The sequence below is a fragment of the Etheostoma spectabile genome, chromosome 11, assembly GCF_008692095.1.
Source record: "Etheostoma spectabile isolate EspeVRDwgs_2016 chromosome 11, UIUC_Espe_1.0, whole genome shotgun sequence".
In the NCBI taxonomy this organism is placed as follows: Eukaryota; Metazoa; Chordata; class Actinopteri; order Perciformes; family Percidae; genus Etheostoma; species Etheostoma spectabile.
In genome coordinates, this window is record NC_045743.1 from 14550653 (window position 1) to 14566798 (window position 16146).

A 16146-nucleotide genomic window follows, 5' to 3' on the forward strand; every position below is an offset into this window, starting at 1 on the left:
TAATGGCCAAAAGGTTGTCAAACTCCCCCGAGTCGTTCACATCTATCTGATGAGGCAAGACCTACGTTTGCTCTCTCTACTGTCCTCCTATGCATCAATGGTATTCCTTCAGAGAAGACAAAAAAGACAAATTGATAACAAATCTGCCCTGGGGTTGTTATTGTTCAACCATATTCCATGATATAGTGGCAGAGTTCAACCAAGTCAATGATACTGCTGTGTGTGAGCGCATATCTAAAAAAAACAATGCTTTGGCTGCTGCTGGCATTGTTTTGACATCAGGATGACATCCCAGTTTCTATAATTGATCTCTCTCTCTCTCTCTCTTGGACAGAAAGACCTTTGAGAAATCTGTGACACTAACTCTGAGCAGGGGACAGGGGCCAGAAAAAAATACAAGAAATGTTTTTGTGTAAACAGTAATAACAAACGGAAATACCAACAACATTTAATGCTGGAATATTTTTCTGTAATTTCAGTGTTTAATCACACACTGAGAGAGTCATTATCATGGAAGTGCAGTAAAGAGAAAAGGCTCTATCTTTCCTGTAGCTCTTTCACTCCTAAAACAACAGTTAACTGGGAGCTTTAATAAATATTTCATAACATGACTGCAATATGAAGGCTGAAGGATAGCTTTTAAAACTAGCTCGGAATACCAATGGGATGGTATTATGGCATTTTTCTAAAACACCTGCTTGTGTTGCAACTGTTGTGTAAATGAAAGGAAATACTTTTCTCCTAAATCATTTTTTTATAATTAGGAAAACTTTGCCAATATAGAAAAAAAGAAATTAGTATAATTGTTTTTGTGATTAAAGAATTATCAGAAAAAAAGATCAGAATGAAAAAGAAATTACAAAACTAATAACCACTTCTTAAACGTGTACTTTTTACACTGACATAGAGCTCACATAGACCTGCTTAACATGTATCACATTCAGATATGTACTGTATATCTAGATCAAGCCGAATAAAGTTTACACCTGGCATTAACAGTGGCTAATCATGGCGTCAACAGTGTCAACATAAGATTCCATCATGATCTATTTCCATGTCACAACATCACACCTTATCAGAACCACACATCCCTCTTATCCCTGATAGAAAATAGTAAAGAACTGAAACACTAGACAAGCATAGCATATCAAATGGGTATGTATGTGATCTGCATTTACACTTTCTTTAAATGTGATAAGAATGAAAACGGCTTACCCCTCAAGGTGGTTTGTATATTTTATTCACAATCAATCTGTTTAGGTGCATTCACATGTATGTGTGCCCTGTAAGTTTGAATCAGGTCAACCCAGAGGCATAGTAATGTCTGGTATAATTGTATAGTTCTCTGTGGTTCTCACATAAACTTGTAATTTCATGCATACCTTACCTGGATTAGGATTTGAAGCCCTATCTGATTGCTTCTGGTCAGGTCAAGGCACATGAAGTGTAAAAGTGTAATCAGTGTTATCATGATTTGCACTCACCTATAGGATTATTAGGAACACCATGCTAACACTGTGTTTGACCCCCTTTCGCCTTCAGAACTGCCTTAATTCTACGTGGCATTGATTCAACAAGGTGCTAAAAGCATTCTTTAGAAATGTTGGCACACATTGATAGGATAGCATCTTGCAGTTGATGGAGATTTATGGGATGCACATCCAGGGCACGAAGCTCCCGTTCCACCACATCCCAAAGATGCTCCATTGGGTTGAGATCTGGTGACTGTGGGGGCCATTTTAGTACAGTGATCTCATTGTCATGTTCAAGAAACCAATTTGAAATGATTCAAGCTTTGTGACATGGTGCATTATCCTGCTGGAAGTAGCCATCAGAGGATGGGTACATGGTGGCCATAAAGGGATGGACATGGTCAGAAACAATGCTCAGGTAGGCCGGGGCATTTAAATGATGCCCAATTGGCACTAAGGGGCCTAAAGTGTGTCAAGAAACACCATTACACCACCACCACTAGCCTGCACAGTGGTGACAAGGCATGATGGATCCATGTTCTCATTCTGTTTACGCCAAATTCTGACTCTGCCATCTGAATGTCTCAACAGAAATCGAGACTCATCAGACCAGGCAACATTTTTCCAGTCTTCAACTGTCCAATTTTGGTGAGCTCTTGCAAATTGTAGCCTCTTTTTCCTATTTGTAGTGGAGATGAGTGGTACCCGGTGGGGTCTTCTGCTGTTGTAGCCCATCCGGCTCAAAGTTGTGCGTGTTAAGGCTTCACAAATGCTTTGCTGCATACCTCAGTTGTAACGAGTGGTTATTTCAGTCAAAGTTGCTCTTCTATCAGCTTGAATCAGTCGGCCCATTCTCCTCTGACCTCTAGCATCAACAAGGCATTTCGCCCACAGGACTGCCGCATACTGGATGTTTTTCCCTTTTCACACCATTCTTTGTAAACCCTAGAAATGGTTGTGCGTGAAAATCCCAGTAACTGAGCAGATTGTGAAATACTCAGACCGACCCGTCTGGCACCAACAACTATGCCACGCTCAAAATTGCTTAAATCACCTTTCTTTCCCATTCTGACATTCAGTTTTGAGTTCAGGATTGTCTTGACCAGGACAAGACCCCTAAATGCATTGAAGCAACTGCCATGTGATTGGTTGATTAGATAATTGCAGTAATGAGAAATTGAACAGGTGTTCCTAATAATCCTTTAAGTGATTGTCTATTGAACCCTTGATGTTGATGTTTCCATTTCCACATTCTTATCTTAACTTGCCTTCCTCAGGGTCCTCCCCTGTGCCGATTGCCCGCTGTGTAGACGACCCTCCCCTCACAGAAGTGGCCTGCGAGGTGGCCTGTCCTTCAGACTGTGTGGTTGGCTCCTGGTCTCCCTGGTCACCCTGCTCACACAGCTGTACCACCAAGACGGCTGAGGGTCAACAGAGCCGCACACGCACTGTATTGGCCATCCCAGGGAAAGGTATTGTAGCGTCCCCTCAGACTTCTTTGAATCTGATTTATTTGCCGTGTTTATTGTCAGGGTGTTTAAATGCCAGTCATCAACAAAGTGTCACAACTGCGACATTTTGTTTCCCTTAGATTGGCAGATTTTGGCAGGAGTGCAGTGTTGAATCGGTTGAGTACTCCTTGTAATTACATGTATTTAGAAACACTACTACAGTAAATAAATTGCATGATATATGATATTAATATTGTCACTGGGAATCAAAACTGAGAAACCCATAGATCAACTCAAAATTCAGTTCAGCAAACACAAAAAAATAAAGGTTGATGAAGTAAAAGGAGTCTTGTTTAGACAATTTTCTTCCCAAAAACATTTGAAATTTCCATTGACCATCCAAGGGCTCTTTCTCTGGCAAGTATTTTATCTGTGTACTCCAAGTGTGTTTTCAAGTCAGACAGCGGAGTCTTGGCAGCCGGTTACTACCCATTAATCCCTGTAACCAAATGCATATCTGCAACAGCTGATGAAAAAATCTCACACAGGTTCCATACTGTGTTGTCTATTATCATGTTGCTTGCTATCCACTTGCTGGCAGAGATGTGTGTGTGTGTGTGTGTGTGTGTGTGTGTGTGTGTGTGTGTGTGTGTGTGTGTGTGTGTGTGCGCGAGTGTGTGTGCAAGGCGGACCGAACACAATCAGGCTGTTTTTGCATGAAATTTAAAAAGATTGCACTTTACAAATATACTTAAATACTTGTTTTAAAAAGATAACATGCTCATTTACATTTTTTACATATTGGCTACATATATGCACTCCATGTGAGTGTTCCTCAGCATGATTACATTGAACTGGCGGTGTCACCTGTTTGCAAATACAGTAGCAAGTCACTTAAAAAAGTAATGTACATTTTTTGTGATATTATATACATTTTGATGTGTATAGCCTCCTGCACAACTATACACTCTTCTTGGTGAATACATGGACCTTCAACAGATGTCTTGTTTTCAGTGTGTCATCGAGGCTGTATATAGAACTGTACAGGATGTGTCCAAATAATGACTTGATGTATGATAGCCACGATACAGGGAGCAGGGACTGGAAAGATTGTTTTGGTGTGGATTTTGGCATTGTTTATATTTGCCCGTAAATTCTGTCAAAAGTGACCTTACTGTGACTTTTCATTAGGAATTCCACCTTCTACAAGCTGTAACTTGTAAAGTGTCTGCTCAGCTAACCTGGGCCAACATTTGTTTTCTCGTCAAGCAGCCAGTGGTCAATGATAATATTAGCATTTGATTTCCAGCAGCTAACTACAGCTTGCTAATTTAGCTAAAATGTATTTTATATTCTGTGCAAATCACAGGCACTGTGCATAATAATGGATGCTTTGTTGGACTAGCACTAGTAAGTCACACAGCAGTCTTCATTTCTTTGACTCTGCGGTTCTTTCCTGTCTGTTGGTGGCCAGAAGGGAAGGAGTGTCCTGGTGCTCCAGCCTTGGAGGAGTGGAGAATCTGCAATGACCACCCTTGTCTGGTATTCTACTGGGAGGCCTCAGCCTGGGGTCCCTGTATTGAGGATGCCTTCATGGATCTCAATGGAACCAGCTCCTGGAATGGGACCCCTACCTGTGCCATGGGTGTTCAGATCCGCAAAATCAGCTGCATGAAGATGAACGTTGGACCTGTCATAAGTAAAAGGTACGTTCTCTGACCGGGGACGTCATCAACATCAACTGTGTATATACCAGTTTGGCAATGAAACATCTACTTCAATTCTATGATATAATATAATATACAATCATTTACTGTATTATAAGTGAGATCGTTTTACACTGTTTCTTTACAGTTTAATGTGCCGGGCATGTAGTTGCAAGTATGTTTTGCATAGTATGTTGGAAGGTGTATCAATAAGTTGCCTCCTTCCTTTCTCCTGTTCTTCTTTGGATGGTGTTGAGCCACATGTGCTCAAACGTTGGTTGCATAACTAACACTTTCTTGCCTGCTATGTGATGTCTTTTAACTTGAGAACCAGATCTCGTATAAGTAAGTAAGTAAAATGTATCTGTGTAGCACTTTTATCAGATGAAGATCACAAAGTGCTTCACAACAAAAGGAAGCATTTAACAACTCTCATAAATACAAAACATCACAAAAAAACAAAAGAATAACACGTACACATAAGACCAGCCTAACCACCCTACAATCTAGTTAAAAGCCTCTTTAAAAAGCAGAGATTTCAACTGAGTTTTAAAGTTTACCACACAATCTAAGCAGCGCATGGAAGGAGGCAAAGCGTTCCACAACCTAGGTGTATACTGTACATTGAGCACGTTTTTTTAAAATATCCACTGGTAAATCAGGATTTTTTCACTCATGGAAAATATTTTGTCATGAAGAAAATAAGTGAATATGTTGTTTCAGCCTATGACAATCTGTGGTAAGGAGTTGAGAGGTGAGCAAGTTTCTCTAACAGAAAAAATGTCTAAGATTAAAGATTACAAAAGTGTTTTACTTGAAGATGAATTGTGTATGCTTTTACTTACTATCAAATGACCCAGAGGACTTGATGCACTGGGAAATGATATCCCTAGAGCTTTGTACATTGAGCTCTTCTTCTGTACATTCTGCCTGTGTTTAGGATTTGTTTTTTCCTGAACCTGAGATTTCGTTTTGCGTATGTTCCACCATTATCTACTCCTCTTTCAGCAATACAATATCAAACACTGCTAAGGGCTTTTGTGCTGTCAATGTAATGATGTTAAAGCCCACACTAGGAAGGCAGATTTATAAATAATTCACAAAGTTTGGCCTCCTTTAGCTCAATATATTATTGACAGGGCCATAAAGTGGATTATGGAGAGGCTTTCTTCATATGAACGTCCTATCTCCAACCACAGACGCTTTATGAAAGCTGTCATTTCTGCTCCACCAACAGATCTCGCCTGTACAGTATAACTGCAGTGCTCATTTAATGGAACATCACCTAGCACATAGCCCATAGCCCTGCATGTTGCTATTCAGGTAGCTAGTCCGTAAGTCATTTTGGCTGTCTTTCCATGATGTGTAATTTTTAAGACATAATCAGGGTTTATACAGTATGTATGGATGTGTGTGAGTGTGTGTGTGTGTGTGTGTGTGTGTGTGTGTAGCTAGTCAGTAAGTCATTTCTGCTGTCTTTCCATGATGTGTAATTTTTAAGACATAATCAGGGTTTAAACAGTGTGTGTGTGTGTGTGTGTGTGTGTGTGTGTGTAGCTAGTCAGTAAATCATTTCTGCTGTCTTTCCATGATGTGTAATTTGTAAGACATAATCAGGGTTTATACAGTACGTGTGTGTGTGTGTGTGTGTTTGTGTGTGTGTGTGTTTGTGTGTGTGTGCGTGTGCGTGCGTGTGCGTGTGTGTGCCAAATGTAAGCTGTTCTGTATGGACACATATATCATCCCTAGCCTCATAAGATATTAATATTCAGAAGACAAATACACTGTGTGGTAGCATGTTTCCAGACTAAAAAAGGGACAGCATCTTGCTAAATAGGATAGTTCAGACTCCATTTTCATTGCTTCCACTGTAGAAATGTGTTTAGACTACAAGAATGTCCCTAATATCTTCTAACCCGTTCCAATCTGAAGGAATAGATGCTCCCCTAATTTCTTTGATGTTGTGCTACATGAGAACCATCACTCCAGTCAGCAAACATCTAAGCATTTCATGTTTAGCAATAATCTCCATGGTGAACAATGGCTCAACAAAAGGCTGAGCCCTATAGTCCTCACATCAGATTGATTTTGAGTTTGATTTCTAAACCCCTTTACCACAACTAAAGCAGTGTTGATAAGAGTAACCCACAACATTTTTTATTATACATGGATACATAAATTATATTGGGTACTGCACTGTAATGATAACTGTAAATGATTACAGTAAAAAGCACAAAAAAGAAACATTTAATATTTAGTTTTGAATTAATTATTGATTCATAACTTATTTTCAATTCCTTCTTTTAATTTAGGATACATGTTATTAACTATAAACTATATTGTTGTACTAGAGACAAAGCAAACCAGTTTGTGCTGGGGTGTAGCAACACACCCAAATAAATACTCCATATTACGAAAATGACGATTAGGTACTTGATTGCAATGATAATAATAAAGAATGTGTAAGAGACATTTAATGTTTCCAAGCATTTTACAGTTGAACACCATGGCCTAAGTCTGAGTCCCTCATTCTGGGCGTACTACACAACATTCCCCCAGCTGCTCCATCGTGCTGCCATGCCCTCTGGCATGTATCACTGCAGAAACGGAGAGAGAAAAGGAGGGATAAAGCTGGAAGGATTGGGTTTTATGTATCTTTCCTCCTTACGCTTTGGCATATACTTTGATGTCATTCCTATGCGTGCTGGCTTTCTGCAGTCAGTAGGACGTGACACCATGCTGGGCCTCTAGTGAGTCCTGGATACTGTTTCACTCTGAAATGAGTTTGGGATGTGTCTCTATGTGTGTCTGTGTGTTGGGGATGGGGCTTTGGCTGTGTGTTGATGAAGACATCAAAGCTCATGACTTATTTGATTTAACATCGTTTGCATTAATCCTGCACCACTTCAAGATTGCATGCAAACATGCAAAATACAATACATTCAAAAGCTAACTTACAGTTTTTTTACACAAGATATATAGCAGCATTAGTACAGAGAAAATAAGTAATTATTGTCCATCTTAAGACAAAGAAATTGGTAAAAGTCTTTAAAATGCTCTTTAAAACCTGGTAATGGTGTCCTTGACATGGCAGGAATGATTCATTGGTAAACAGTTTGCATATCCTCACTTTTCTCAGATTTAATTAGCAGCCCTGCTGTGGACTTTGATTGATTTTTTTCTCCTAGAACTATCTGTCTCCTTGGTGGCAAGAGAGACTTCTGTGGCTGCTCATGTATATGGGGAGATAAATGCACTCACCTGGTTTCCCCTACTTTTAGCACAGTCCTGGTAACACATTTTGTTGTTGTAATCTATTCAATGCATAACATAGCATTCCACAAACACAAGTACTGTATTTAATTATTTATTGACTATTGTTGTGGATTCGTAATGCATTTACGTCAATCTTAAATTTTCCATTGATTGGTAATTTTGTTGGAAACTTAAGGGCAGTGGAACAATATAAAAAATGTATCTAGCAGACATATTAATTGGTATAGATTCCAATTAATACCTGACGTTCAAAACGCTTGGTATTTTTACTACTCCAAATTCAATAAGGCTGCCGGTTTACATGTCCCCTTCAAACTAAAGTTCAGTACAGACATTTACCTCGGATAACTTCTGAACTCAAATCTCCTTTCAGGATAAGTGATAAAGCATGGGACAATTTTCACCTAAATATAATTATACAGGCTGATTGGGATAACTATAGACAACTGAGAAATACATTTTCAGCAAGATACGGACCGCCTTAAAAACAGGATGATACATCTTATGGTGTTTATCCTGATAGAATTACATGGAGCAACTTTACCATACATTTGTTTTTATTTTGTTCTGTTTTGGTCTCCACCAACTCATGTAAAATACCTGTCTCTTCATCTTTTACATGCAACCCTTTTTCACCATCCACATGTCACGTTTGTCTGCTGTTGGTGATTGGCTCGTTCTGTACAGTGAGTTTGTCAGAGATTTTTCGCTGAAAAGAGATTACTTTTATGGCTGATGAGATTGATGAGAATTCAGTTGAGGGATGGGAATCCAAAATTAAGCGTTGAGAGGAACTGCAGGGCTGGGCAATAATTCTCTTTTTGAATACAGGCCACCTCTTTCACTTTACTCTTTTTTAAGATTATTCGAACCCTGGACCTCTGCATCGAGGCATAAACCTCTAAGTATATGTGCGCCTACTCTAACCACTGAACCAATCCGGCCACACATTACTCATTTTTGATCCATGGTAATATAACACATTTTATTTGTGCAGCTTTGACCATAATATACAGACACATTCTGCGCTTGAATAGCAGGCAAATTTGAACTTTTCATATAATGTTTGTACCGTCGGAAACAACTGAATGTGTGTTGAAACTGTATTCTTTTTTATATTTGTCCACCTTCTTTCTGAGCAAGCAAGCAGTGGGGGACATGCAATCAATCATGTTTTCTGTGGGGAGATGTGTAATGTCAAGGACAGGGCAGTTGTTTCACTGCCCTGTCCTGTTAACAGCGAGACTAAGAACGTTTATCATTCATTGCCTTGGGGACAAAGAGAATTTAAGACCACTGTTTTTCTGTATGTTTAGGTGTTCAGATTCTGCTCGTCCAGAATCGGTCCGACCCTGTTTGCTTCCCTGCGAAAAAGACTGCATTGTGACACCCTTCAGTGAATGGACAGCCTGTCCATCAACCTGTATGCCAGGTAGCTCTTCTCATTAATTTCAATTAACCCAATTTGTAATGCCTGTCTAAAAACTCCACAACCTTTTAGAAAACCTCCTGTAACCATTGCTAACTAATGGCAGGAGTTGTTGGAAAATAGCAACATTTTTGTAAAGGTGAATTAGAAATGTAGAGTCGCAGAGAGGGGTTCAAAACCCTAATCATAAAATACATGTCTTTGATTCACTGCAACTTTAGTTTCGGTGTGAATTCCCCTTTAACTATACCTGTATGGAATTTAATATTACAGGTAAAATGATTTGTTTGTACATTTATAAGTCAATTGACAAAAAATCAAGGACTAACAATTTTGATAAATTACAAATTTACTGTTTTTCTCTTGTAGTGAACTGAAAAAAAATCTTTGGGTTTTGCACTGTTGGTCAGACAAAAGAAATCCATTTCAATATGTCAACTTGCATTTGGGAACACTCTTTTCCTTCATGTTAAAGATGAAAATTTGAAAGAATTGGCAGCGTAATTCAAAATAAAACAATAGTTAGTTGCATTTGAATCGTTGCATATAGTTACAGTATCAAGACAAAGAACGAGGAACGCCTCATACGGTATAAGGCACATATGTTAATGTTATTACAATGCCACCAAACAGGTTTGAAAAGTGAAATGTTGCCATACAAATACGCTCTTTCTTGATACTGTATCTCTAGTGTATTCAATGATTACATCTAAGTGTAAATGACAGTGTTAACTGTTCATTACATTAAGCTGACACATCAAGAGGAAAATTTAATTTGAATGGGTTTCAATAAGTGTACTGTAAGTATCTTGGAAATCCAAAAAGTGCGTAATTGTTTTTAAAAGAATGGGCAGGCATCTCGTCTCTGTAAATATGTTGTAGTCCATTGGGTCCACTGATGATGTAATCACTTTCTTAATTGCACTATTTTCAATGTTCAGTAATTAGTGTTGTGTAATGAGCCTTGGAGCGTGAGCCAAATGAAGCCATTACAGTGCGGTGTGTCCGAAAACAGACTGCATTGAAATGGCGGACATCACAGCCACAAGGGCAAGCTAATCAAGAGCAGGTCAATTAGATACCACTGGCAATATTGTCTCACCATTTCTTTGGTGTCTCAGACATTATGTGTCAGCCATTTGTCTGGGAATTGTTTTACTTTGTCTTCCTCCTGTAAAACAGTCACTTGAATACAACTGTGCAACTAATCTGCCACTGAACGCAGCCTTTTTGTGAAGATTGTTTTCATGTTCAACAGAAAATGTGACTGCCGCCACGCAGTCTCGATACAGAACCATCATTCAGAGGTCTGCTAATGGAGGTCAAGAGTGCCCTGACACACTGTATGAAGAGAGAGACTGTGAATCACGTCCTGTATGTCCAATGTATAGGTAAAAACACAATTTATAACCAGCCATTTTCCTTTTCTATCCAAGGATAAGGGTGTCTGCTATATATTAGCACAGGGTGAGAAGACTGTGAGTGCATTATTAGTGAAATACTTGAGAGGTCTGCATGTGCTTCACATCACTTTGTGTTTCCAGCAGTGCAATCAAATACCAACTGAGTTAGCAATTTTGCTTTGATTGCAACAGTGAGGACAACTTGAAGTTTTGCCTGCCTATATAGAGGTTGCATGTTGGCTGCATGTTGTCCAGATCACCAATTACATACCAACCATAGAACAAAATTGGACTGTTCCAATAAAACACTGCCATCCTAAAGTCTGTCTTTGTATTTCCATGTAGTTGGAGGACACACAAGTGGCACAGCTGTCGCTTGGTTTCAGATTCTGTTCGACGTGGATTATCGGGACCAGGAGAGGCATGTGGAAATGGTTTAGAAACGAGAGGCAAGTGTGTTCTTTCTTTGCTGACCTACGCTGTGTTATCGCCATTTTGAGCTTTGATCCTCCATCTATTAACTATCCTTATTTAATGAGATCTAATAGCCCTTTCAGAACGGCTCCTTTAACAAGCAAGTGATGGAAACATAAAAGACTGAGGCAATTTATCCAGCGAGTGTAACGAGATGAACCTTTACATCTGTTGTCTTGATGATCTCATCACAGTATTGGTTTCTTATTAATGAATGCAGTAAGTCAGATGGCCACAAGCACATCTTAGCAGCAGGTTGAAAGAAACAAGTTACATACAGTACAACACACACACACACACACACACACACACACACACACACACCCACACACACACACACACACACACACACACACACACACACACACACGTAGACATGTGTGGATGGACTCACACAACTACATTTACAAATTTGTTTGGCTCATATAACAGTGCCCTTCCAACATAGGCGTTTAAAAATTGATGAATACGTACTGGCTTGAGATTCTGGTGTCATAAAGTCTGAATTTGAGAGAGTTCCGCAATTTATAGTCCACAAATTAACAACGAACTCTCAGACTCTCAGAGAACACAGTCCATTAATAATGTGACACGATCAAAGAACAAAGCTATAAACAGAAAGGATTCCTAATTAACAGAAATAAATGTTGCCACTTGTGTGACTTAAGTGAACCTTGGTTCCCCCAAAAGGAGACAAATATTGAGACACCTTTTTATAAAATCACCCACTGTAAAATCTTTTAGTGCCATGTGTTTTCCTAGCAAAATGTTTGCACATACAGTATGGGGCACTGGAGGTGCATTTGTGAATCAACAGTTATTTTTTGTGCATTTATTTGTCAGCTATTTTTGTACCTTTTCTAGGTAAATGTGGATTGCTGGGTCAACAGTCCACAGTCACAGTCACAAAACTCGCTTAAGCTATAAAAGCTATAGCGTGGCATCAGTCACTGCTTTGTATACAACAAAAAATACATTCAATAGATTTGCAATATGTAAAAACATAGGATATAATATTGATATACTGGTACAGCTATTGCAATTTATGATTTTGTGATTTGTTTGTGATAAATTAGCACTTACATACTAAATAATGTGTACAAAAATGTTATTTATATACTGGCTAATATTGCTATAATTTAAATATAGTCAGCTATTTTAGTAAGTAAGTATTAGTAAGTATTTGCTATTTTGAATTTCCAATAAAACACATTTAATAATTTCTTGAGAGGTATATTCTTTCTGACATTTGAACAGTTTACTGTGAGTGAAACTGATGCCACTCCACATTGATGTACAAGACATGAGTCCTACTTAATAAATATATACGTATAAATATTTTTAGTTATACAAGTTATTGTGATGTGTTGTTGATATTTGTTTGCAGAATTGCTTGTATCTTGGCATAAGCCTTGCTGTTTGCAGCATATCATAAGTATGTTATCCCTGTGATTCCCACCCTCATTGATTGTGTTCTGTAAGTGTGTGAATGTGTTGTGCGCTTTTTGCGCTCTGCTGTCCTTCATGAAGAACTGTTTCTCTGAATGGACACGACTGCCACTGGCCCAAATCGTTAAAGAGCCAGAGTGTTAATTGGATTCATTCTTGACTCATTTAGAGGAGAGCAAATGTCCCAATAAATCCCAAATTGGCTGTTCTATCTAATTTTCTGATTTGATTCAAGTAAAGTTTTCAGTGGAATAATGTGTTGTCTTGAGAACTTTTCAGCATTTTGCAATCACTGTTGTTCATGTTGCAGTAGAATTATAACATTTCTCAAGTGAACGTCTATCACTTTTTGGTGAGGATGGAAAAAGAGTCTGTACTGTTCCCAGGTTAAGAGCAAGCACGCTTCAATGACCTTTAGAGCGTTCTATTTGAATATGATTAGAAAATTACTAAGTTAAATACCTGTGACATTTGAAACTTTAGTATGAGTTTGGAATTTGCAGTCTTTAGAAATAGTGAATTTAATTATAAATTTGAAGCAACAAAGAATTTATCCAGGATTTACTTTTCCTCAGTGGGTGGCTGAACCAATTCATTGGAAAATGCCATATAAATGTCACATTGGGGCATAATTAGACGCAATAATTATATAATATGGCCATATTAGGGGCATGGGGCCATTGGATGAGGGCATATCAAAGATTGAATGACAACAAGTTATACCAGGAGTTCTCAATTATGTTATTCAGGGACCTTTAAAGATTGCCCTGAGAGAGCAATTTATATACTAAAATCCACCCACACTCAGAACGTATAATGCAATCTGCTTTAGATAATATTAATACTGATGAAGATTTAAAGATGTGACTTTGTTTTCTTTTTATTATGTTCATTACGTTTGCAATTTCCACGTAGTGATGTTTTTTAACATTTGAGTTCAGTTACATATTATGCTTTTTTTTCATTTCTTTTTTTCCCTTTTGGAACACCTCTTGCCTTTTTGTTTTGCTGTTGAAATTTAGATTTCCTTCACATAAATTTCAGTATCGCACATAATATTCAACTCTGTGTTATTTTTCAAGAATTCCATATTCATTACAGTTAATGTACAGTATTCACATCCTGTGGAAAGGGTGTGTGAGATGGTATCTACTTCAAATATCTTTGAATATGAACAAGCAGGTTGAGCAGCATTATCATGTCACACATTCATTCTGTTCCAGTGCAATATATAGGTCACCTTCTCCTCTGCAGTTTTCTTCAGTAGCATCATTTGGTTACTAACGTACAAGTTTAGAAACTTAAGCATGTTATTTTTAATATTTTAAAGCCATATATAACAAATGTTTGCTATATTTTCATTAATAAACCATTATTTAATACTAAAATATTAATACATCACTTATAATTAATTAATTAATGTTGTTGTCAGTAAGATTTGGGTTAGGTTGTTTCTATTAGATGTAATTGCAGGCAGGTGTCGACAGTATGACTTCGGAATGATTAGCAGCTCTAATCTGCGTGATGCCTTCACGTGCTTCAGTTCACACTGATAACAGTTTAGTCTAAGACAGGGGTCTCAAACTCAATTTACTTGGGGGCCGCTGGAAGTAGAGTCTGGGTTTGGCTGGGCCGCATCAAGTATTCCAAAAAAAACCTCTATTTCCTCAAAAAAGGGCGCGGAACTGCCGGTGCTTTAAACCCCTAGATCTGATATGGTTGGTGCATTTCACAACAACAGACATCACATTGTCAAACCTCAGGCATTTGCCACAAAGGGCACTTAGCTAGCTTGACAACGGTTACACCGCTGTCACGAGACTACGGTAGCCCATAAGTGACATGCGCAATGACAAAAAGTTTCAGAACGCGCGGGCCGCACTAACACTTAACTTTGATGTCAAATAGGGGGCCACAAAATATCATCCCGCGGGCCGCAATTGGCCCCCGGGCCGCGAGTTTGAGACCCATGGTCTAAGATGAGCTAATGAGCTAAGAGCTAATACATCCATGAAGATACGGGCCATGTGGGGATTCGCGCAACCATGGAGCTAATAGAGCTGGGAAGGCGGTGGCTAGCTAACGTGTCCAATCGTGCAAACAAACATGGTCAACAGAGGCGCGATGGTCTCTACAGTGAAGCCGTCTCGACTGCATAAGCACTTTTGCCCATTTAGCCACTTTAGCCACGTAGCGTTAGCATTTTATCTAACCAATGTGACACAAAGACCCTACTAGCCACTGAGGCAGAATGTGATATAACCTTAGCTGATGAAGTGGGGGCAGAGGAAGAGCGGCCAGCACGCAAAGCTTTCTGAGTCAGCAGGAATGGAAGGTAGGCGCCCGATTAACGTGCAGTTTCTTTGCATCTTTCCCAAAGATTGAAGTTCTCAATTTCAGAGTATGCAACATGATAGGCAGTGACAAGCTTCATGTCGACAGACCATGGGGCAGACAGGGGAGACCAACATCTGCTGCCTGACTTAAATAGTGTCACTAACTGTGCAATCCATTTAAATTTGGGGCGGGAAAGTCGCCACAGACACTCAGATTGTATTACTACACAGAGCAGCAAACACGAGCGCTTTCTTAAATGGGTCATATGCTCAGTCACCATCATTTAAACTCAGTTTTTGGTAGATAGGTACTTTCTAGATAATTAACCACATGAAAATCTTATGTACAAGAACTTTAAGCGTGTATTTACCCCGCCTTTCACCCAATGTCAGCTGTGTTCTGCAATGACGCCTTATGATCCTTATCCTATCCTAGTGTTGCATGGTAAACATAGTAACAATGTAGTCCCATGGTAGCATTGTTTTGGAATCATCTGTCTGTCTTTTGGGAACAAATGGAAGTGTTGGCTGTCTGACTGCTAAGACATTTGCTGTGACTCTCTGTGTGACAGTTGTTTTCTGAAGTGACTAGAAATTCAGTTTCCTCGAGACCCTCTCTTTTCTGCTCCTGCCTTTGTACATTTATAGGGTTAAACATCTCAGGGTAACTCTGAACTCTTCCTCTAATAGTTGTAACATTTTTTTGCACATCTCAACGCCCAGTGCGCATCTGCATTTGTTACCCATTCACATTTTCACACTTAGCTTGTATATATATATATATATATATATATATAAGTTTGGGGTCACTTTGAAATTTCCATTGCACTCCATTATAGACAGAATATCAGTTGAGATCAGTTGCATTGCTTTTTTAACCAGCGCAGCAGTTTTCATATTACATTATGTGCTCACATAATTGCAAAAGGGTTCTCCAATGTTTTCTCATTTAGTTTTTTTTAAATGATATCAGATTAGTGAACAAAATGGGCCTTTGGAACATTGGATGAATGGTTGCTGATAATGGGCAATGTAGATATTGCATTAAAGATCAGCCCCCCACTCAGATCAGCTGGTATTCTGTCTAACATCGAGTGGAATAGAAATTTGTAAGTGGCCCCATACTTTTGACCGGTAGTGTATGTGTGTA

General features: G+C 38.8%; 1 protein-coding gene across 2 annotated transcripts in view; it reads left to right on the forward strand.

The window, feature by feature from the left end:
• thsd7ba (thrombospondin, type I, domain containing 7Ba) overlaps window positions 1-16146 on the forward strand; it is a 190109-nt gene that overhangs the window by 117917 nt on the left and 56046 nt on the right. For both annotated transcript variants that reach the window (XM_032529739.1, XM_032529741.1), the window contains exons 9-13: window positions 2750-2944; window positions 4398-4629; window positions 9222-9337; window positions 10593-10725; window positions 11083-11186. In XM_032529739.1, coding sequence (XP_032385630.1) covers window positions 2750-2944; window positions 4398-4629; window positions 9222-9337; window positions 10593-10725; window positions 11083-11186 — 780 coding nt within the window. The remainder of the gene's footprint in view (window positions 1-2749; window positions 2945-4397; window positions 4630-9221; window positions 9338-10592; window positions 10726-11082; window positions 11187-16146) is intronic.